We start from the raw sequence: 22888 nt of genomic DNA on the forward strand, positions 1-22888 counted from the left end.
TTCTGAAGTCCTTCTGTTCCTTCTTTCTTTGGCCCAGCAGGGCTCTGCTCTGGGCACTATCAAAGGTTATCTTTCGGCCATCTCCCACCTTTCTACAGCTTCCAGATAAGCCTTCTCTGTTTAAGTCTCCGTTTGTCAACCGTTTCCTGAAAGGCATTACGCACACGTTTCCTCCCGTGCCGTTCATTATGCCTCAATGGGACTTAAACCTTGTCTTAACATATCTGATGTGCGCTTCCTTCAAGCCCCTTCATAAATGTCCTTTGCGTCTTCTCACTCTCAAGATGGCTTTCCTGGTAGCTATCACCTCTGCCAGAAGAGTGAGTGAGCTCCAGGCTCTTTCTTCCAAACCTCCTTTCCTTTCTGTTCATCTGGACAAGGTGTTTTTAAGGATCCTTCCTTCTTTCTTGTCAAAGGTTGTCACGCCCTTCCAAATCGGGCAGACCATCTCTTTGCCCACTTTCTTTCCGCCTCCGCATCCTTCAAAAGAGGAAGAGAGGCTTCACCGTCTGGACCCAAAACGTGCGCTCTCGTTCTATCCGAAGCGCACACAACAGTTCCGGGTGGATGACCAGCTCTTTGTCGGCTACGTGGGCGCTAAAAAAGGTCAGGCCGTGCACAAACAGACCATCTCTCGGTGGGTTGTTCTGTGCATCAAAGAATGTTACTCATTGGCTAAGAAGGAGCGTCCTGTGGGGCTGCGAGCCCATTCTACCAGGGCAACGGCAGCCACTGTTGCCTTGGACGCGGCGTTCCCTTGCAGGACATTTGTCAGGCAGCTATGTGGGCTTTGCTGCACACGTTTACCAAGCAATACTGCCTTGACAGTCAAGTCCGGAGAGACGGCTTCTTTGGCCGTTCTCTTCTCCATGAATTTCAGGTGTAATCTTGTTCGTAGACCCACCTCCGGGGTTGGTATTGCTGGGGTATCTATTCTAAGGTAAGTAATCTATCACTAACGTGTTTCTTTCATATGCACAAGTTACTACTTGTGTAACAATATATCTGTAAGAGACATTAGTTAGTGATGGATTCCTTACCGCTCCACCCATCCTCCCCGTTCTGCAAACTGATTTCTAGGGTTAAGGTCATCCCTTTCAGGGCCCTAGTTTCATGGCACCAGTGGTCAGATTCTTGCATGGCTCTGCGTTCCTGGCACGGAAAGTCATGTACAGAACTGAGGTCAGTACGCATGGGTGGTGCCTACGTAGTCTCTGTGACGTCATGGGGATATTCTAAGGTAAGGAATCTATTACTAACTAATGTCTCTTACAGATATATCGTTACACAAGTAGGAACTTGTGCGATGTCTCTCTTGGGGCCTCTTGGGGCCTTGCCTGCTCTCCTGATGCTGTCACTTACTCTAGTTTTTCTCCCTCAGTTCCCGGCGATGAAGATGTTCTCTCAGCAGTGCCCCTGGTATCAGCAGTTGGAGTGGATGGCTACGAAACTGACCACCAGGATTACTGCGAGGTGTGCCAGCAGGGCGGCGAGATCATCCTGTGTGACACCTGCCCGCGGGCCTATCACTTGGTATGCCTAGACCCAGAGCTCGACAAGGCCCCCATGGGCAAATGGAGCTGTCCTCACTGTGTGAGTATTTCACTGTTATTCATGCAAGTGACTAACATTGAACTATAAATAAACAAGCATTGACAAAGCCAAAAGGTCTGGCTTTCTTTTTGCGTTGTGAATAAAATATTTCAAGAAAAACTCTGCCGAAAGCATGATGTGATGGATAAATATTCATCTGGGTTGAGCAAAGCCTCCTATGTATATTTGAAAGAATTGGTAACAAGTATCGCAGACAGCTGTAGTATTGAGCCAGACCTAAAAACAGTAAAACTGGAGACTTTGAACTGTATTGTATAAGTAGCAATGAGCAAAGAGACAGGTTGGATTGGCATTGTGAGCCTCGCGTGCCTTAAAATCCTGTTACTGCATTTCTTCTTTCCAAACGGATAGTGAATTGCTCCACTGAAGTTGACCAGGCTGGAAAATTTACGTGCTTCAGATTTGAAATTTAAAGTGAACTGTCATTTTCAATTGCACAGAATTATTCACGGAAGCTACCCTCTCCCGTGCTGTTTGTCAACACCCATTTCCCAGTTTTCTTTTATTGTTGTATTTCAGTCTCTAGTATTTATCCTCTGTAGATTCATTAGCTTTGAATTGATCTCCGTCATGGGGTTAGGAGGCCGCAGTGCATCACCATAGTATTAAAGAAATCACAGTTCAGCACATTAGTATATTTGCCTCATTTTATTGGCCTTATATTCTGATAGAGAACTCTAGACACAGATTCCTAATTTTATGAATATTCCCCAGGTGTCAGACTGGATCCAGAAATTTTTCAGGAGTACCATGGCGCTGCGTCAGGTGTCGGTGTGTGGCTCCACACTGATGCTGTTCTGCTCCAGACTAGATGTGCGGAACCTACATAGGCACCATCTCTGTGACCTGAAGTCAGTTCCCTTTTTTTTGGCGCCACCAGACACAGTTCCAGACTCCTTCGTGTCTCTCATACACATTTACCTCAACATTTTCTTCAGTGTGCAAGGGATGTAACCCCAAAAGCAATAGGTTTTAAGCCCCAGAACACTTCTTTACAATGTATCTTCTTAAGTGTAGATGTTAACCCTTCTACAGTAAGGTCTGGAGAAGCACTTAAGATATTAAAGGTTTTGCAGCCTAGAAATCTGGCTATATTGAATAATTGCGTTAATTTGCGTTTAAACCAGGGTTAAGAGATATCTAACTAACCAGAAAAAATAACTGAAATGCGTTATTTGTCTTCACAAATCTCATTCACAAACCTTTTTTAAAGGAAAAAGATTAAGAAAGGAAGATGATAAAGGTAGACTTATAGGCTGCAATTCTGAAGACATGAAAAAAGAGTCTGTGCCTTTAAGGGCTTACAGCCCCCCCATCATGCCCAGTAGGTGGCAGTTACCTCAGTTCTTTCTTCTGGCTCCTGGTGACAGTATCTTAGTAAGCTCGACACTTTTGGCTTTTTGCTTAAAAAAATTCTATTCGAAATCTTTGATGACTACTCATTCGACGGATTTCAACATTTCCAGTGTTTTTCAACCATTTTCTGCCAGTAAAATATTTTCCTTAGTTAAATAGAATGCCATTTTCATTTGACAGATGCCCTGCCTATGGTAGAAAAATGGCCAAACCAGATACTCATGATGTCTATAACATCTGCCTTCCTGACAGCCACATCCTTGACAGATGTCCATACTGCAGGACCTTCTCCAGGCGTGCCTTGATGGACAGGAAGAAGGTTTGCCTTCATGGAATAGAAGAGCAACGCAGTCAGCAGGAGGCACAGTCTGAAGGTGGGACGTCCTGGGAGTGAGGAGAGGGTCAGTCCTCTACCAGGGCTCTTCCACCTTCCTCTGAAGAATCCAGGAGAGGGAGATCCAAAAAGAGAGACCCTCTTCAAAAATAACATTGCTCCAGGTCAGCGTAGAGGACATTGACGTTGAGACAAAGTGCAGTGCCTACATGACATGCTCGCCATTGAGAACTGGGTCGACGTTGAAAAGGAGTAACGTTAGACATCGAGGCATAGGCCCGGGATATTGTGGGGCAGGACCTGCCACCTGTTGAGGTCTGACCTCGCTTTTTGGACCAAAGGCTGGAGGTTGAAGGCCCAGGTGAGCTACGAGTGCAGAGCGACCCATATGCCTAGGTATTTAAAACTGAGACGGCGGAGGGGGATGGTCATCCGCCAGTCAAAGCAGCCTCTGGATGGTGCCACGGGGACCAACACCGACTTAGAAGGGTTTATCCGTAGGCTGGACACTTCACCGAAGCGTTCAAAGAGTTGGAAACATCTGGGTCTATTCACCGCCAGCCGCTCAAGGTAAAGCAGGACGTCATCCGCATAGAAAGCAATACGGTCCTCGTGCCCCAGGCCCAACACTTGTATTGGGGGTCTTCACGTATAAGTTGGGCTAGAGGTTCTATCGCTAAGGCAAAGAGGAGGGGAGACTGGGGGCATTTCTGTCTGGTCCCTTACTCTATGACAAAAGCATCAGAGAGGACCCCGTTGTCCCGGACTCAGGCGGTGAGATTGGAGTAGAGGACGCATACATTATCCTGGAACTTCGGCCCGTACCCCCAAAGTGTCAGCACCAAGTGGAGGCAGGGTCAGACCACCCCCGTAAAACCACTCATGGAGAACAAGGAGATGGGGAAGCAAGATAGTAGAGGTGAAGATTGATCATACCCAGGCCTCTGTCATACAGCCCCCACTGACAATGCGCGAAAGCCATACACTCTTGTAAACACTGCCACAGGAATTTCTTGATGCCGCCATCCAGCACAGAGAACCACGTGCAAGGTAAGTGGATTGTCAAGTTTTGAAAGACGTACAGAAAGCGGGGGAGAATCATCATCTTAAAAAAAAGCGATGTGGCCCGGGACACTGAGTGGGAGGCCACCTGGTGAGTTCCGACGTCGCTTTTTGGACCAAAGGCTGGAGGTTGAAGGGCCAGGTGAGCTCCGAGTGCAGAGCTTCGCATATGCATAGGTATTTAAAACTGAGATGCAGAGGGAGATAGTTGTCTGCCAGTCGAAGCAGTCTCTTGATGGCGCTAAGGGAACAACACTGACTTAGACAGGTTCATCCGTAGCTTGATGCTTCCCCGAAGCATTCCAACAGTTGGAGAGATCTGGATCCACTCACCGACATCCGCGCGAGGTAAAGCAGGACGTCATCCGCATAGAACGCAATACTTTCCTCATGCCCTGTGCCCGTGGCCAGCCCTCGTATTGTGGGTCTTCAATTATAAGTTGGGCCAAAGGTTTTATCGCTAAGGTAAAGAGGAGAGGAGACAGAGAGCATCCCTGTCTGGTACCTCGCTCTATGACAAAGGTATCAGAGAGGACCCCGTTGACCCAGACTCGGGCGGTGAGATTGGAATACAGGATGCAGACCATGTCCCAGAACTTCGGCCCGTACCCCCAAAATGCCAGCACCGAGTGGAGGTAGTACCGGTCCACCACATCAAAATCCTTCTCAAAGTCAATGAGAAGCAAGGCTAGGTCGGTTAGAAGTCGGTGACGGTGGGCCAGGACCACGTGAAGCCGGTGGATATAGTGTCTTGTGCTGTGGGATGTCATGAAGCCACATAGGTCCGGTTGCACCAACCTCGTAGTTAAGGAGCGAGATCAGTTTATAGGCCACAAATGTCATCTACGTGGGCTACATCTTAGGTATTACAATGATAGTGGTGGAGGCCAGTTCCAGCAGGAAGGATCCAATGTGGCAAGCCTCTTTGTAGAGCGATAAAAGATGGAGAAGGAGGGCTCACGGAACGCCGCATAGTATTCCATGGGATACCCATGTTGTACTCAGTGCCATGCTGGACAGTGCCTCCGCCATGAGAGGTCTTCTAGCACTGCTGCTGGCAGTCTGGAAAGGGAGACCGAATCAAGGAAGGGTCCAGACACAGCTGCGTTTCTATCTACCGGGCATGCGTACAATGTACGGTAAGAATGGGCGAAGGCCTGGGCTATCTCAATGTGGGTCTGTTGAGGGCAGCCGTCTGGGATTTCGGGGACAATCCTGCTGGCATGCTGTCATGTAGAGTAGTTTCCCATTTTTGTCATCCCATCCATAGATCCAGGCCCGCCAGAGGTGTTTAGCTGTCTCAAGAGAGTGTATTTGGATGTCTTGTCGGACTAGTCTTAAATGCCAAGTGATCCGTGCCTGAACGCCGGACTCCAGTTGCTGCTCAAGACGCAATGCCTGGGCTTCTAGCCGGGTGATAAGAGCAAAGTGATCCTGGGTTTTGACATAACTCCTGGCCGCACCTCGTAAAATTGCTTTACTTGCAGCCCACAGGGTGCCTGCGTGTGTAACTGAGCCTTCATGGTTGTGGAAATAGCCCTGGAGTTCGGACCCGTGAAAGTGGACAAATTATTTGTCCTGTAGGAGTCAAGCATTTAAACACCACTTAGTACGCTGCCCCAGAGGTGGGTGCTCGAGTGGAGAAGCAAAGGGGAATGATCTGAAATTCCGCTGGGTAAATTCTGGACCTGGGTCAACAACCAAGAGTCAAGGGTGGGGAGAAAAGCGAGGCTTATCCGGGAACGAGTCACAGAGACCAGAGTCCTGGTCCATTTGGGGAGACGGCGGTGCTAGACCGCCGAGATGGCAACAGAACCCCAGTACTTTCCAAATCAGGGTCCGGCACCGTGTTAAAGTTGCCCCCTATGATAGTAAGCCCCTGTGGAAGGCCCGAAAGAAGGCACAAGAGGCCCTTACATCCCGATTGCAGGGAGGCAGGGGGTATATCTGCATACCAGGGAGACCACCGCCCCTCCAAGGTACCCTCCAGAGCGACCGGTCTGTTCCATGATCTCTTCACGAGCGGGTGTGACGCCGGTGATGCCTTCGCTGTGTCTGCGACCCCAAGGTCCAAGGTGCCCTCTGGTTGTTTAGGAGGCAGAAGTGGGTCCATGGAGCTGGCCCTCCTCCGTCAGCTACTGCCAGGCAGAGTCTGGAGTGTCAAAGAAATTAGACTTATTGAGGTTGATGACGCAAAGTCGTTCAGGGCATAGCAGGCGCAACCTTTGTTTAACTACATTGTTGGACCTTGTGGATGTACTATGGGTAAAGAAAGACTTGGGCTTCTCCACACAGAAGATCTGGATGCTGCAGGGCCTCGTTGAGAACGGCATCTCTGTCTCTGTAGTTCAGAATGCGGGCTATAATGGGCCGAGGTGAGGCACCGGGCGGAGGCCTGGGGATCAGGGCCCGGTGCACTCTTTCAATTGCAAACCACCGGATAGGCAGTCTGCTGGCATCCAGGACTTAATTCAGTGCTCCACGTAATCCACCATCTGCTGCGGGTCGGCCTCCCTCCGCTCGCTCTGGGAAACCATTCAGGCGAATGTTGTTGCGCTGGGAACTGTTCTATGCATTTTCCATGTGCCTGTGGAGGTCCGTCGTTCGATTGAGCAGAGTGGAGACCTGGTTTTGAAGGGTTGAAATATCATCTTCAGTTGAGGAGATCTGGGACTCTGCCTCTGTGATTCTTGCCGTGGCGTTGCGGAGATCTTTACGCAATAGCACAATATTCATTCTCATCACACCGATCTTGGTCTCTACAGCTACTTGCAAAGCCTGGATGGCTTGCAAAATCACTGTAAGGTCAGTGGTGGAGGAAGCAGACCCGTCCCATCCGGAGGGTCCTTGCTGTCGCTAGATGTGCCGGCCATGTATTGATCTATTTTCGTCAGGGCGTGCACGGTCGAGCTGCTCTGTCCTTTCCCATTCTGGCAAAACCACAGCGTCAAAGCAGTAGGGGGATTACCGGCCTTGGCAGGTGGCAGCTGAGATGGGCCGCAAGGAACTGGTAGAGGGCCTAGTTAGGACGGAGGTGACATCGTTTGGGGGGACCCCTCGGTTAGACGTCCTGAGCAATCTTTACTGGGTGCAGGCTGAGGTGCCACTTCTGTGAGGGGCAGCAGCTGCGGGACAACAACAGCCCCCCAGAGTCCCAGAGCTCTGCCCCTGTTGGACCAGGTGAAGCGGGCCAGTGAGGGTCCCCGGCGAGCCCCGCCAGCCCGGCTCAGCATCAACACGGGCCAGGCTGCAAGGTCATGTCCCACTGGATGCAGGTGTCTTCAGGACGTGAATGCGTGGCCTCGGTTCCTCACGGGAAATATGTTGGGTGGTCTTCCATGATGCGCCCCTACCCCGGACGTCCAGACAAGGTGGAGCCCCCTGTCCGGAGATGCAGCAGCAGTGATGCCAGCAGGGAGGTGGCTTGAGGTGCAGGAGACAGCATTGCGCCGGTCACCTGGTCTAAACTAGTGTTGCACAGCAGAGTCTGGGATGATACGTTAGGCCACCGGTGCGAAGCCTCTAGCAGGGAAGGCCCTCCCACTTGCAGAGTGCGCAAGCAGATGGCAGCAGTAGGCACGTTACCACTCCAGACAGGCTCGCTCCTGGATTGGTCTCGGTGTGGAAACTCAGCAGGGGACCAAGTACCTCTAATCACGGGAGCCCTCCAAAGCTCTTCCATGTGTGACTCCCCCCCCCTGAATCTTCTGCATCTGGGCTGGAATGGCGCAAGTCTATGAGAATCCGCAGGCCGCTGTGGCCCACCCTCTGCGGCTGTGTCAACGCGGTGCGGTCTGCCAGCTCCAAAGTCCCTTCAGGCCCACAGCCAGTCCAGCAGGCTGCTACAGGGGTGTACGGCCGTGGGCGGGTGATTCGCCCGCGAGTCCAATGAGCAGACAGCTCAAAGGTGAGGCCCTTACTGTGGGAGAATTGCTGTCACGGTGCTCAACGTCGCTGCAGAGTTCCTTTTGTCCCCAGATCCGGCAAATGTCTGCCCCATATACCCCTCCTGGCATGCCGATCACCACAGTGGGAGCCCCAGTGGGGAGCAAAGGGCGGTGTGAGGCATGGTGAGCTTGTGGACTGCCGTAGTGCCCTCCACGTGGCGGTGGGGCCCCTCCAAGGCCGCACAGTGCCACTTGTCCCTGAGACCCACCAAGGGCCCAGAAACAGCAGGAGGGGCAACAATGCAGGAATACGGGCCCCACAGTGCGACAGGAGGTGTCAGATGACGGCTGCAACTCGGGTATGTGACAGATTAAGGGGTTAGCAGTGGAGCGGGACTAAAGTGCGACTGCCATATTGGCCTGCTTGGCCACGGTGCCAGAGTTTGGATATTTACAATTGCCTTCCGAAAGTTGGGACATTCTAAAGGAGGCAAGAGGTCCAACCAAAAGAGCTTGCTATGCAGCCAAGTGGAAGTGTTTTTTTACATTACTGTACAGTTCTGTTACGCCTTCAGAGATCACAATTAGCTTCATACAAATGCACCTTCCACCACTTGCAGCTTACCTGCAACTTTGTAAACATCAGCCACTTTATGTATACCATTGATCAAAGCTTTTATGGAATGGTTGAAAAGGATAATTCCACCACTGGCACATTCGTGCAATTTAAACATTGTTCTTACAAGACTAATGTCCACGCCTTTTGAACCACTCCATTCTTCTTTACAGTTCCTCTCTTGAAAGGTAGCTTTCCTGTGGCTATATTTTCCCTAAGAAGAGTTATCAGAATACATGCTCTAACTATAGAAGAGCCTTTCAGGTTTTCCAGGATATGGTGAGTCTTTGTACTAATCTTAAATTTCTATCAAATGTTATCTCTCCTTTCCATTTGAATCAAACACTTGACTTACCGGTGTTCTTCCCTAAGTCTGACATTGGCAGAAAGGGCACTTCATACACTCAATGTTTAAGGAGCACTCATGTATTACATTTATAGAACAAAACTTTTAAAAAAAACACAACAGCTTTATGTGGCTTCTGAAATCCAAGAAAAATTAAATCCATCTCTAAAGCAGGAATTTCAAAATGGATTGTGAAATGAATTTAAATTGCTTATGTAAAGGCCAAACGAACATTACGTACCATTCCACGAGCACTCTCTACAAGGATGAAAGGTTCTTCAATGGCTTTCTTGGGAAACATCCTGTTAGCTGACATTTGTAAGGCAGGTAATTGGTCAAATCCACACACATTCACAAAGCATTAGTGTGTAGATGTTAAAGCCAGGCAGCAGTCCCTTGAAGGACAAACAGTCGTACGGATACTTTTTCAAACACCTGCACCATTTAATGCCTAGAGCAACTACAAAAGGAAAACAGCTTTACAGGTTATGCATAGCATGTGTATCTGCAGCCAACATATGCTATGAATGCAGAATGTTACTTACCCTGTAAGCATCCATTTGTAGCATGTTGTGCTGCAGATTCACATTCCCCCTTCCCGCTTCCCCATCAGTTGTGAGATGGTGTATATTTATACATATATAAAACATATATGTTTCCATCATTTTACAAACATGTTCAGTAGCAATTAACTGTCAGGAAATGCACAAGTGGCAAATGAACAACAAGTTGATACCAATTTACTTTTGAAGGCGAGGTAATTGACGGGTTCACTTGTTTTTGACAAGCTCAAACAAGAAATATCAAACTACACCTCCAGGTTTGTGCAACCACAATCTCTAGGGAATGATCTATGGATAAATTGGTCAGGGATCTTTGTATATACTTTTTTCCACATATTAATCCTTTGTTGGGCACGGAAGAGGAACTTGCCTCATCTTCCATGAGCCCAACAATTGTGATATGTCCATTCAACTGAATTAAAAACTTCTACTTAAAAGGCCAACTTTTCCAAAAACAAGGACAACTCTTATATCCAGACTGCAAAGTACTAAATCTAGTGATCTGTCTTATGACATTTTGTAAAAGAAAAAAGAAGGGCATGTTGAACAAACTGTCCTGGCAACAGTTTTCAGCACAACATCCTCTTCTTCCTGCAAGCGTCTGCTTTATAGAGGGAGTTATACTGCTTTACAGTCAATGCACAGCATGTGATCTACAACATGTGCTGAAAATTGAAACTTTTACTTGCCTGTGACACTGGGTTTGCATCTGGTAATGTTGTAGTCCACATACATCCTCCTGCATCCTGGGATGTAGTAAGGCTATAAAATGTTCACTATTCCACAGTTTTCCTGTATTAATTTCCACTACAAGTGCAGAACTTGATGAAGAAACAAATACAATTCTAAGATGCAATCAGTGTCCAGGTTATTATGAGAATTTGGGGTATAATCATAAGTCACTTGCTGTAAGCTCAAAACCGCAAGCATTTTTCAACAAAAAACTACAGGCTGTAAATTGAATGTTGCAGATTAGTAACGTTTTCCTTATTTTACATGTATGCCACTAGCTTTTTAAGGTATGTAACATGTACTTGAAAAGGGTGTAGTACAGTGTTATAGTAATACTCCTAGAGAAGAAATGCATACTTAGTTGCTCTTTACTGCATGTACGAGTTAGGTTCTTTCCAGCGTTTACAATCTTTTTCTTTTGCTGTCCTTACAAACCTCAGGAAAAGGAAGGCATTCAGTGGGAAGCCAAAGAGGAGGATGATGAGTATGAGGAGGAACTGGAGGAGTGTGAGAAGGAGGAGGAGGATGATCACATGGAGTACTGCCGCGTCTGCAAGGATGGAGGAGAGCTGCTGTGCTGTGACTCCTGCATCTCTTCCTACCACATTCATTGCCTGAACCCACCCCTTCCTGAGATCCCCAATGGCGAGTGGCTCTGTCCACGTTGCACGGTAAGCTGAAGAAACCCCATGTCAGCATGAGCCATCTATCACCTTCTACCTTCTTACACTATTCCTTCTAAACATCCTAATTATTAAATTTCTTGGTTGTTCAATTCTTTGTACCTAACCTCTCTGCATTACTCCGCATTCCTGAATGCTTTACCTCATACACATAGATGCCTTGATGTGTGCAATCACTACTGTTCTCAGAGTTGTGTTGAAAAATAATCTTCATTGTTATATTTGAGCTCTAAATGTCTCCCCCATGGGCCTGATTTTGATCTTGGAGGACGTGTTACAATGTCACAGCCGTGACTGATATCCTGTCTCCTGAAATATAAATCCCATTATATCCTATGGGATTTATATGTTTCAGTGAATGAGATATCCATCACAATTGTGATGATTGAGTAACCCATCTGCCAAGATCTAAATCAGGCCTTATGTTTTGAATCTGTGTAGAATCTTGTGTCACCTTTTTAAATGTATCCCCTTCATCAGTCTGGAATTAAATTAAGCACACCACCATTTGTAGCCTTTTTACTTCACTCTTTGGGCCTGCACTGCAGCCAGTAGATTTGATATGCCTGGGACTAGAACAGTATTCTCCTGAGTGACCTTCTAACTTAAGATTTTGTAACTAACGTTGTATGAAGGAAATACTTTAACTGAGCCCTGCTTTTCTCCACATTGTTCCACTGCAGCTGAAGATTGAAACTCCAATTTTCCGCCTGGATCTGTTACAGATAGGATTCTTTTACTTCCACTTCTTTCCTGTTAAGGATTTTTCCATACCCGTGGTTTTAGTGCCAATCAGGTGAATGAATTGTCATTACCTGCACATGTTATGACAAACATCACCAAATCTTTTGGGCTTCCTTCATATGTATCCTGGATTGTGTCTTCTATATTTGTTCAGATAATCCACTGATCGTCTATAGTCTGTATCACAGTGCTATCTTGAGCTTTATGCACTTCAAATATAGCTAGATCTCTCTCATTTTCAGCATGTTGGTTAGGGAACATTGCTCTCTGGCTTTCCATTTTCTTGTGCAACTAGTTACCCTAAGTGAGTGCAGAAACATCTCCTCAGTGTGCCCTTCACAATAAACTGGAGATGGAGGGAGTTCTGAAAAGGTACTCTATTCAATATGTTTTTCCTTAAGCACCCTCATACAAATAATTGCTGAGCTACTAGGATTAGACACAATCTGTCTTCACAGTGTCCTAGTCACTATTATCAGTGATCCTCGTGGCACTGCTATTTCGTCAGAATTTTGGTTTTCGGAGCAAAGAAGCTGCAGAATGGCAATAAGTCCAACACATATCTTTTGGGCTGCTGAAAGTGTAATTTTCTGAAGCTATAGATTTTTTTGTCTTGACTTACTGGTGGCGGCAATTTATCAGAGGGTTGGGACCTGCTCAGCCATCCACAGGTTGGTATGTGTGTCGAGCTGCGAGTATTAGGGTATCACAACTTCAGGTGCTTCATGCACGCCCGTCCTGGTGATTAACTGATGAGGGTTGGCGGTTGTGACAGCCACTGCAGTGAATGCTAAAGGCAGCCCAAGTTATAGTTTTTCTCAGCTCTCCTCCAGCATTGGATCTTTCATATATTTACATGTTATCAGGCTGGGAATTCCTGGTAACTTTAAATAGCACTAAACAGTGTTAAAATGGTGCATAGGCCTCAACAGCAGGGTTTATTTAGTAGCACCTCCATCTCATTTGAAACAATCCAAAATTCGGGCAATGAGGTGGAAGTGCAACGCTCTCCTACTCCCTACTAGAGAACACCATGGCTCAGATTTGTACTGCAGGTTGGGTGTGAGGGAGTCCCTGAAAAGTGCTCTGCTCTAACCTTTCACTGAACTTATCCTGATACCTTTCTGTTCTGCTCTAGAGCTTAGCCGGACTCATATTCAGCTTTCAGTGTAATAGAAGTTGTATTTGGGTGATTTTCTGAAACAACCATTTTTATGGACAGTGGAGACCTTTTCTTTGACACCACTTTCATCATCACTCACCGAAAAAAAACATATTTGTTCAAGCCCTGCTCCATCTGTGTTAAAAAAGATAAATACTGATGACGCACATGTTCAATGCATTTATTGCCTTTATGCAAGGTATTAGGCTTCACTTTGCAACATTTGCTATACCTTTTCTTGGAAGACCCTCAAGGATAAGGAGAGGAGGTTGACCCCTTAAGTATTAGAACAAAAGAAATACCCTCCGAAGACGATGCCCTCTCATCTGGGGATGATTTAGTAAAAGTGTTCCATCAAGCATTCCGACAAAGGTGGCGTAAAAGTGGAAACATGGAATTTCCAAAGCTGGACTTGCATCCTAGAAAAAAATACTGGATTTTTTTCAGAAAAATGCACAAGACAGGAAAACCCCCAACCTGCGCAAAAGCTTGAAAAAAATCAAGCTCGCTTGATGTCTTGACTGAAATTCCGTTCCCGTCAGTGACTCTCAAGTCAATAACTAAGAAAAAACAACTGCCGTTGTTGACATTCCTATTGGGACAGGCATCATTAACGTCTGTAAAAACATAATCGTCAATGACAACATCAAGCATTTCTTTACTACTGCTGTCGATGGCGACCCTTCTTTTATCTAGAGCGGGGACCTTGTCTATGACACTGTCGGCAGCAGTCTTTTCCACACCAATCACTTTTTTACCTTTAAAGGTGAAAGCAAGCCTTCCTTTCCAATTTCTGATTTCTGAATTGGAAAAGGATTTTAGCAACCAGGACAACTCTGACACTGGCTAGAGCCATACTCCGTTAGGTGCATTTTTGATCCTAAGGTTCGCGAGAAATGCCTTGGGCAAAGAGGATCCGTACCAGGAGTATGACTATCAGCCACAGACTTTCGTAACCCTCGGAACATAACAAAGGGACATCTTCTGGGGTAGGTTAAGCTCTTCAAAACCAATACATTTTCAGTCCCCTTTCTAGAGTTTGGACAGCATATGTCATCACATCAAAATGAAGCAGATAAACACCTTTCAATAATAATCACATTTATACGAGTCCTGCATAGAAAGCCGAAGCGGTGTGTTACCTAATAAATATAGCGTTTCTCAAAAATGTGATGCTGACATATGCTGTCTGTAGGAAAGTAGGATCTGGTTTCATGTGAACCCTCACTTTTTGCTGGTGTCATTCTGTTTTTTGACTAGTCTGACTGTGATCCTGCTAATCATGACCCCAGTCCCTGTACTCGTTCCCTGAATCTGACTATGGTACGTTTTTTTCTTCTTTTTTGCGGGCCATAAGCACAGCGTCATCCGCATACATGAGCACAGGAAGTGAGCGCTTCCCTACCGTCGGGAGGTCCTGGCACTCATCTCTCAGAACCCGGTCTAAGTTATTAATGTACAAGGTAAAAAGAAAGGGTGCCAGGACACAGATCTGCCTTACTCCTCTGCCGACAGTAAGTAATTTGGTACCTTCCCAATTGACTACTGGTGTACTAAGTCCCTAGTATATGGTACTAAGGTACCCAGGGCCAGAGGTCTAAAATGGGCTGCAGCATGTATTATGCCACCCATGAGAGACCACTCAAACTGGGACTACAGGCCTGCTATTGCAACCTGTGTGGGCTGGGCTAGCACCACTCACAAAAGATATAGATTTCCTTATATCCGAGGTCACTGTACTTAAAACGTATAAGTCACCACTAAGGCAGGCCTTTCAATCCTGAAGGAAGAGTGCTAGGTTATGTGTGAGGGTGCCTTTTATGAGCAGGATATTCCCTACAAACCCAAGAGTCGATTCTGTAGGCTTTGTAAGTGTGGTTAGCCATTTTATACATATATAGTGGACATCAAGTCAATTACGAGATGTCTAACTACATATTGGCTGTATCGAAACTGGTTTATTATCAAACATGTTGGAGTCCTATGCCAACACCGATTCCAGTGTTGGACATAGGATCCCATGCACTGGGGGGCTCCCCTAAGGAGCCCCCCTTGTAGTCCTGTACCAGCCGATCAGGGTCTCACAGCAAGCTAGTGCTGCTGCTGACCACAGACACGATTCTGCCCTCCTCCTCCTGCTGCTAAGCTGAGCTGGGGAAGGCAGAGCAAAGGGTTTCCTGTCACAGGGAGGTGCAACCACCTCCCAGACAGGACTTAGAAGAAAGGACCGGGGTGGGGGGGGGGGGGGGGGCTTGCCGGCACCACCAGATTGCTTTGAAGGGGTGTATTTGGTGCCCTCCTTGCATACTCCAGTTGGAACCAGTTCAGGGAGCCGTTGGCTCCCACTCTGGTGCGAAACTGGACAAAGGACATGGGAGTATCCTCCCCTTCGTCCAGCCCCTCCTCTGTACGGGATCCCCACATCATCCCAGGGCTTACCTGTGGGTGGTTCTTCAGATTAGTCTAAAACAAGATTCAGATCGGAAACCACTTCAACTTCTACCCTCTGGGCACTTTGGACTTCGTTGGACTTCGCTTTCAGAACCGAGACTGCATCAAGGAAGAATCCTGATGCTCCTGGTCTCGTCTTCCTGCCAGTCTTCTCTGTCATCTGTCCCTGTGCTTCATCCAGGTTCTTCTCCAGGCCTGTGGGCCTCAAGGACACCCAAAGTAATCTCCCTTGGAGTGACTCCTTCACTACCCTGCATCTACAGGCACCGCAACGAAGCTGACCAGTCTGCTGCTCCTGACGTCTTATGGACTTTGAAAGGCTCATCAACACAGGTGGTAGTTCTGTAACTCCCTCGAGGCCTGCGCTGTCTTCTCATCAAGTTTGAACCCAGTATCCCTTGTTGGAACTGCTGGAACAGCACCCCTGTGCACCACGTTGACTTGCTGTTGCCATGGCTTGATGACTCTGTCCTCCAGAGATCTTCTGGCTACAAGAATCTACAGCCTCTAACATCTCTTCCTGCCAAGATCTCTGTCCTCACTGTATCGTCTGCACCATGGGCCTGCATCTTTGATGAGATGCTCGAGATCATCTTAGGGCTCCTTTGCCTTTGGCCTGTGGGTCCTCTTGAGGGTCTTCTTTGACTTCAGTGGGCTCACTTGCTTGCTCGGGGCCTGCTCTGACACTCCGACCTTTGGTGAGTTCCCTAGCTGGTCCGGACACTGCACCTACTTCATTTACCACGTCTGTTGCTGTTGCCAAGGCTTGTTGGTGCTCTCACCGGACAACGACCTCCTGGTTCTCGACTTCCAATGTGGGACAGCTCGTGAATGGCACCTGAACTTCCACAGCATCCCCTGGTCCTCACAGCGATAAGGTCACCATCAACACTTCTGCATCTTTTGTCATTGGTGGCCATTGGTCTTCCGTGACTCCTGGTCACTCTTGAGGGGCATAGACTCTGTCCTCTCTGCTTGCAGGTACTTCTCTTTAAGAATCCATCCTTGGATTCCACTGGAATCTTTTACCTTCTTCGCCAGTGGAATCTTCACTGAAGTCCTCCATTGTGTTCTACAGCGGTTTCCAATGTCAGTTCGCACCTATGAACCGGGCTTCTCTGGTGTAGGTATCCTGGTTCCTGGGGTATCCATGAGTGAAGTGGCTCTCCAACCTTCCATCTTCCAGAGGGTTTCTTCAGGGTACACTGGGAAAGGTTCTTCTTCTTCAAAACTGCAACCGGGACTTCCCTGTTTACTTGCATTGAGTATGCAGCTGTGTTTCCACTCTGCACACAGCCTCCGTAGGGTTCCTGGGCACTTACCTCGGGTGGTTACTTAGTTCCCCAGCTCTTCTGAGTCTTCTGGTTCAAGTCTCAACTTTAGTCGCTGTTCGCATTCCACTTCTTTAGTATATGGTTTGTTCTCCCCCTGGAGACCACTGTGTATTTGTGCTTACTTACCTGTTTCCTTTTGAAATATTGTGTGTATTGTGTTCATATCTCTAGGTATGAGATATACCAATGTGCTAGTGAGTGTGTATAATAAACATAACTATTTTTATAACTACAATATGTAGTTCTTTTTTGTTTAACCTACACTATATGATTAGTTCTGGTAAAGCAAGCTGCCTAACACTCCTTCAGGACTAGGGCTGAAGGCTGCTCTCCACAGCGAAAACTTAGAGAGCTTTCTATGGTTGTCTAAGACAACTAAACTCACCATATGGCTGGTCTGGATTAGTGAAGGGTGCTTCATTTAAATAAGTATGCACCATATACTAAGCCAGCCTCCTACACTATCTAGACAGGTGACTGCTGGATTTATGAAATGACTTCAGTTATTTGAAATGATGACACTTAATTTATTTTGAAGAGCTTAACCTAGCCCTGAAAAAGTCTGTGTTTTACATCATGTTGTGATATGAAAGAAAGATTTTTTTTTAGAATCACATATAGTCTTCTGGATTTGTGGATTTTGAACTTGATCTGCGGGATATCAATGAGAACGGATTCTGCTCTTGTGCAGTTACTTTGTGGTGTACCCTTCCCATCCCTTTTTTGTGATTCATATTATTGATTTGGGTTTTTTAGAACAGTTAGCCCTGGGAATAGTGCACCCATCCTTTTGGAACTACTTCGAATGTGGTGACATATACCATAAACATTCAAAGCAATCACTTTAACAAGTACTTTAACTTGTGCTTATCGTTAAATAGGCCATGCTATTGATATAAGACGGTATGGTTGGTAAAAGAGCACTTCTTTTTGTCCAGAGTAATGGACATGTCTTTCAATGGTTTGAACATTTTGCGAAAGAAAGTGATACCTTGCTGTCTATTAAAGCACACACTGAAACTGCTAGATCATTAGGTATCTTGCAAACAGACAGCAATACAAAAACAATAGGGGTTGAGGTCACAGATCCTACAATCAGGAGTCATATTTTCATTCCTACAGGCGGTATGGAACAGATTGGCAAACCCACAGGCTACAAAGGCAGTGAGGAGTACAGAATAACTGCAAAAACAAAAGGAGACAAAAAAGAAGAGATAACCAGTCCTCCTAGGAGGAAGAAAATAAATAAATGACTTTCCTGTCATAGTAAGCCTCCTATCTAAGCTGCCAGTAGGTGGCAGAATGTCGAAGTTCAAACAAAACTGGCAATATTTAATATCAGACAGATGTTTTCTCGACATAATGAATTGCGGTCATACCATTGAGTTTGCCGAAAAACCACAAGATGTTCCACCAAAGATAGAAAATTACAAGCACCTCTCTCAGCTATTATTGGAGATTGCCAAACCTTCACAAAAAGGAGCTATAGAGGAGATACCAATTGGAGTAAGCTCTCAATAATTCTATTCAAGAGAAAATCAGGTGACAGGTGACCCATCCTAGACTAAAGGATTCTTAAAAATTACATGAAAACTCAAGGTTTCCAGATGGTTACTCCTCAAGAATTGTTGCTTTTCTTGAAGGAGGGGGGCTATTTGGCATCCATAGACCTTGGAGATGCATACTTCAACATTCCAATTCATGTAAAGCACAGGAGATTCCTCCATTTTATGGTAGCACGTCCTCACTTCCAGTTCAAGACATTAACGTTCAGCCTAAACTCAGACCCAATAGTCTCCACCAAGTGCCTAGCACCGTAGCTGCTTTCTTAAGGTGTAGTATGGTATATCCATACCTAGACAACTTGCTCATTCAGATACTCACTTAGGACTGGGCATTGCACATGACCAATCTGTCAAGAAAACGCTGTTGAGTCCAGGATTAGCAATCAGTAACAAAAAAGGAGAAAAATTGATCTGGCAATATATATCTTTGCAAATGAAAACCACCACCATGGTCGGACAGTGAAGGTGAACTTCAGGACAATGTCTTAATGCATTCTTCTGATGTCCCATTGTCAAGTACACATGAGGATTGTTCAGGAGCAATTGAATGCCAAATGGCAACAAATTTCAGGAGATTGGAACACTCTTGTATATGTGACTCCTCCTAGGAAAAGTCACTCTAGTAAGGAACAATATTTCCTAAGGTCAACGACTATTGAATCCAGTAAAACCACCCTTTTTTCTTTAAAAGGATGCATCTCCCACAGGCTGGGGTACTCATCTTCAAGGATTACAAACAAATGGGCTGTGGTTGAGAGAAGAGTGCATCATACATCTATATATCCTAGAGTTAAGTGCATTAAGGCTAGCATTGAGAGCCTTCTTCCTGCTGGTGCTGGATGTCCAGAATTCTAACAGGCAACACCACAGCCATGTTTTATATCCTAAAACAAGGGGGCCCCAAGTCTCTTATGCTTTCGAAGGAAGCCCAAAAATTGTAGTGATAGGCAATTCACTACAATATGGACTTTTCTGCAGAACATGATCCAGCACTGAACAACAAAATAGCGGATTGTTTAAGCCGACCTACTTGAATAATCACGAATGGCAGTTGGATGACAATCAGCTACTTTACAAATTGCACTCTACATTGGACATGTTTGGGACAGGCCAAAAGAAACTGAGGATGAAACAATGCATAGCTATATTAATAGCTCCAGTTTGGCCTCATTAGCATTGGTTCATAGAGCTATGGAAGATGTTGGTCCAAACACCTATCCATTTCAGATCCAATCCATGCCTGTTGTTGAGAAACATTGAAAAACTTCTACATCACGACCTTCAATCCTGAAAATTAACAGCATTGCTCATGAGGACATAGAAGTCAAACTTTTGGTGATCTCGCAGGATTATAGATAGGTTCTTGATGCTGCAAGGCCATCTTATGCAGTAAAAGCCTACAATGCAAATGAAAGCATTTCGTCTTATGGACCAACCGCAAAAGGTTAATCCCACTCACAAAGTTGCCTTATCAATTCTTACCGTATTTTCTAAGCCTAGCTAAAATGGACTAAATGTTACTTCAGTTAAAGTACACTTAGCTGCTATTTCTAAATGTTTAAGAAAACCAAACAACTCATTGTTATTTTCCTAATAAATAATTGAAGAATTTATGAAGAGGTTTTCTAGACTCTTCCTTCCAGCTACGAAACTAGCACCAGAGTGGCAATTGAATACAGTTTTACTGTGTTTAATGTGTCCACTCTTAAAATACATTCATAGAGCTAATATATATATCCTGTTGTGTATATATATATATATATATATATATATATATATATCGGGCCATAGTAGAGAAACATGTGGTACATCTTTGGAGATATATAGATCTGAAAGGGAGGCAACAGATTTTGTACAGACTATCAACAACAATAATCTGAACCTTAACTTTACATCACATATAGACCCCCTTACAATAAGTTTCCTTGACATTCTAGTAACTGTACAGTCAGGGAAGATAGAAACCAGTCTCTACACCAAACCAACAGCAGGCAACACCCTTTTACACGCTAGTAGTTTTCACCCCCACTATACAATCGCCAGCCTACCATATGGCGAATTTTTAAGAATCAGAGGAGCCTGCAGCACAGAAAAATCTCTACAAGAAGCCCAAAACAGCGCTAAAATCAAAATGATGGAAAGAGGCCATTCAGTTAAAAAACTTAACGCAGCAATGCATAAAGCAAACCTTAAAGACAGGGCATCCCTCATCCATCCAGATTCTAGTATCATTAATAACCTTGATACAGAAATAGGGAGGGCTGCCACCAACGTAGAGATCACTAATAAAAACAAGTCATGCAGATTTATTTCTACTTTCAGTAGATAATCTCAGACCATTAAAAAGATAATCAACCAACAATGGCCCATAGTACAAACTGATGCTGTTCTCAACGAAGTCTATACATCCAGACCCAACTTCACATTTAGGAAGGCCTATTCGATGAGAAGCGACTTGGTCAAATCTAGCCCTGAGTTATTCTATAAAAAAAGTTGGTTCCCCACTAAAAAAGGCTTCTATAAATGCAGTACCTGCAGGGCCTGCAAGTTTGGTATCAATACCACTACATACACTAGCGCATTTTCTGATATCCCTATTAAAATCAAGGGACACTATACATGTAAAACGGAATACGCAGTGTATATACTTAAATGTATATGTGGTTTGGCCTATGTAGGCAGTACAAAATTGCAAGTACATGCTAGGATACTGCCACGGTCAATTCGGACCCTACATATCCAGTGGCAAGACATGTGAAAAGCGAACATGACAACAACTTAGAAGTTTTGCAGTATTTTGTTATAGACAGCATACCATCCAACAAAAGAGGGGGAGACAGAGACAAAAAACTACGCCAACTTGAAACCAAATATATTCTTTTAGCTAGATACCAACACCCCGAGAGGGCTTAACACCTGTGAAGATCTATACCACTACTTATAATAAATAGCCCACTCTTCTTCCCATAGGTTTACAGTATATACAATAGGACTTTCTTAAGACATATATTTATTTATTGTTTTAGGTGATTCCTTTTAAAAATATTTATACATTTTTATACATTTTAAACATTTTTAATGTATATTATATGTGTAATTTGGGCCTGCAGTCTGAACTCAATATTTACCGTTAGCAGACCATACATTCACTTCTGAGATTCAGCAATCACGGGCTTTTGTAAACTGAGATACCCAATGCACTGTCAGTATGTTTCCGAGGTTCATGAGTTATGTTTATATTTATATTTATACTTATATTTATATTTATACCTATGTTTATGTATACATCTGTATATATATATAGATTATAATGCTGGTTTATTCTCCTCTATCCTATGATATTATCCACATTAAATCCTCGATTTTTGCAGTATTTGTACAGATACTAATTGAACTTCTCGCTATACCGAGAAGCATTACCGCCTGAGTACCATGCCTTTCACTTTGCACTTTATATTTGCACTATTTTGCACACGCATTTGCACTTTTTATGAGATTACAATGAATGGATGATCCACACAGGGTACTGATGGCACATACAGCATTATGCAGTAAATAATTGTGTTGTACACTTTTGCCGATTGAAATGATTTTCAATATATATGTATTGGTACTATATATTAGGCAAAGCATTTCAACATTTTAGACAACTGTTTTTAGATACATTTTAAAAATAGTACGCAATATATGTATATTAGAAAATAGTCTGTTTTCTATTGCCATCAATAATGCCACAGTCCCTCGTCGATATCCACAATGGAAAGTGTATCCTCATATGATTGGTGGAAGGTGATTTAAATGTATTGTGGTCACGAGCACTAATTACCAGCGAGCAAGGCGCAGGGACCGCTGAAACGCGTTTGGTAGACACAGCTTTGCACTTTATAAAATGATTTAATAAATACCAGATTTATGGAAGATATTTTGAGAGTCCGTTTCACTAATTTTTGTTGCTGACTGGCGGCTGAGTGTGGAAACCATATATATATATATATATATATATATATATATATATATATCCAAACATATGCAGTTCCCAATTTTGGAAGAGCCAGAGGAGACCAAAGTGTTTGCAGCAGCCTTTATTCTTGAAGCACAGCCTGCCAGCAGGGTCTCTAAGGACAGGTAAAATCACACCATTAGTGAAGCCAAACGCGTTTCGAGAATGTCTCTTCGTCAGTGGCTGGTAAGGAAAGCAGGGGGAAAAAACGTATTTTGCAGCACCTTGATTTTAAACATCTTCCCGCCCCACGGGGCGTGGCCTCACAGCCTCCTGGGAGATGTAGTCCGTGCTATGTTACACCCCAGTGGGTACGTTGTCCCTCCATAATAATGTCCATGAATAACAGGTACCTTGTCAATAAAGTCTCTGCCCCGCTTTGTTGCTGCAGTTCCTGCTGTGAGGAGGCACCTTACTGCTTCGGTGCATGCTCACTCTC

General features: G+C 45.0%; 1 protein-coding gene across 3 annotated transcripts in view; it reads left to right on the forward strand.

The window, feature by feature from the left end:
- Positions 1 to 22888, forward strand: part of CHD3 (chromodomain helicase DNA binding protein 3) — an 813321-nt gene that overhangs the window by 182132 nt on the left and 608301 nt on the right. For all 3 annotated transcript variants that reach the window (XM_086946072.1, XM_086946074.1, XM_086946073.1), the window contains exons 8-9: positions 1382 to 1593; positions 10951 to 11181. In XM_086946072.1, the coding sequence (XP_086802198.1) occupies positions 1382 to 1593; positions 10951 to 11181 (443 nt within the window). The remainder of the gene's footprint in view (positions 1 to 1381; positions 1594 to 10950; positions 11182 to 22888) is intronic.

The sequence above is a fragment of the Lissotriton vulgaris genome, chromosome 12 (genome assembly GCF_964263255.1).
Source record: "Lissotriton vulgaris chromosome 12, aLisVul1.2, whole genome shotgun sequence".
Taxonomy (NCBI): domain Eukaryota; kingdom Metazoa; phylum Chordata; class Amphibia; order Caudata; family Salamandridae; genus Lissotriton; species Lissotriton vulgaris.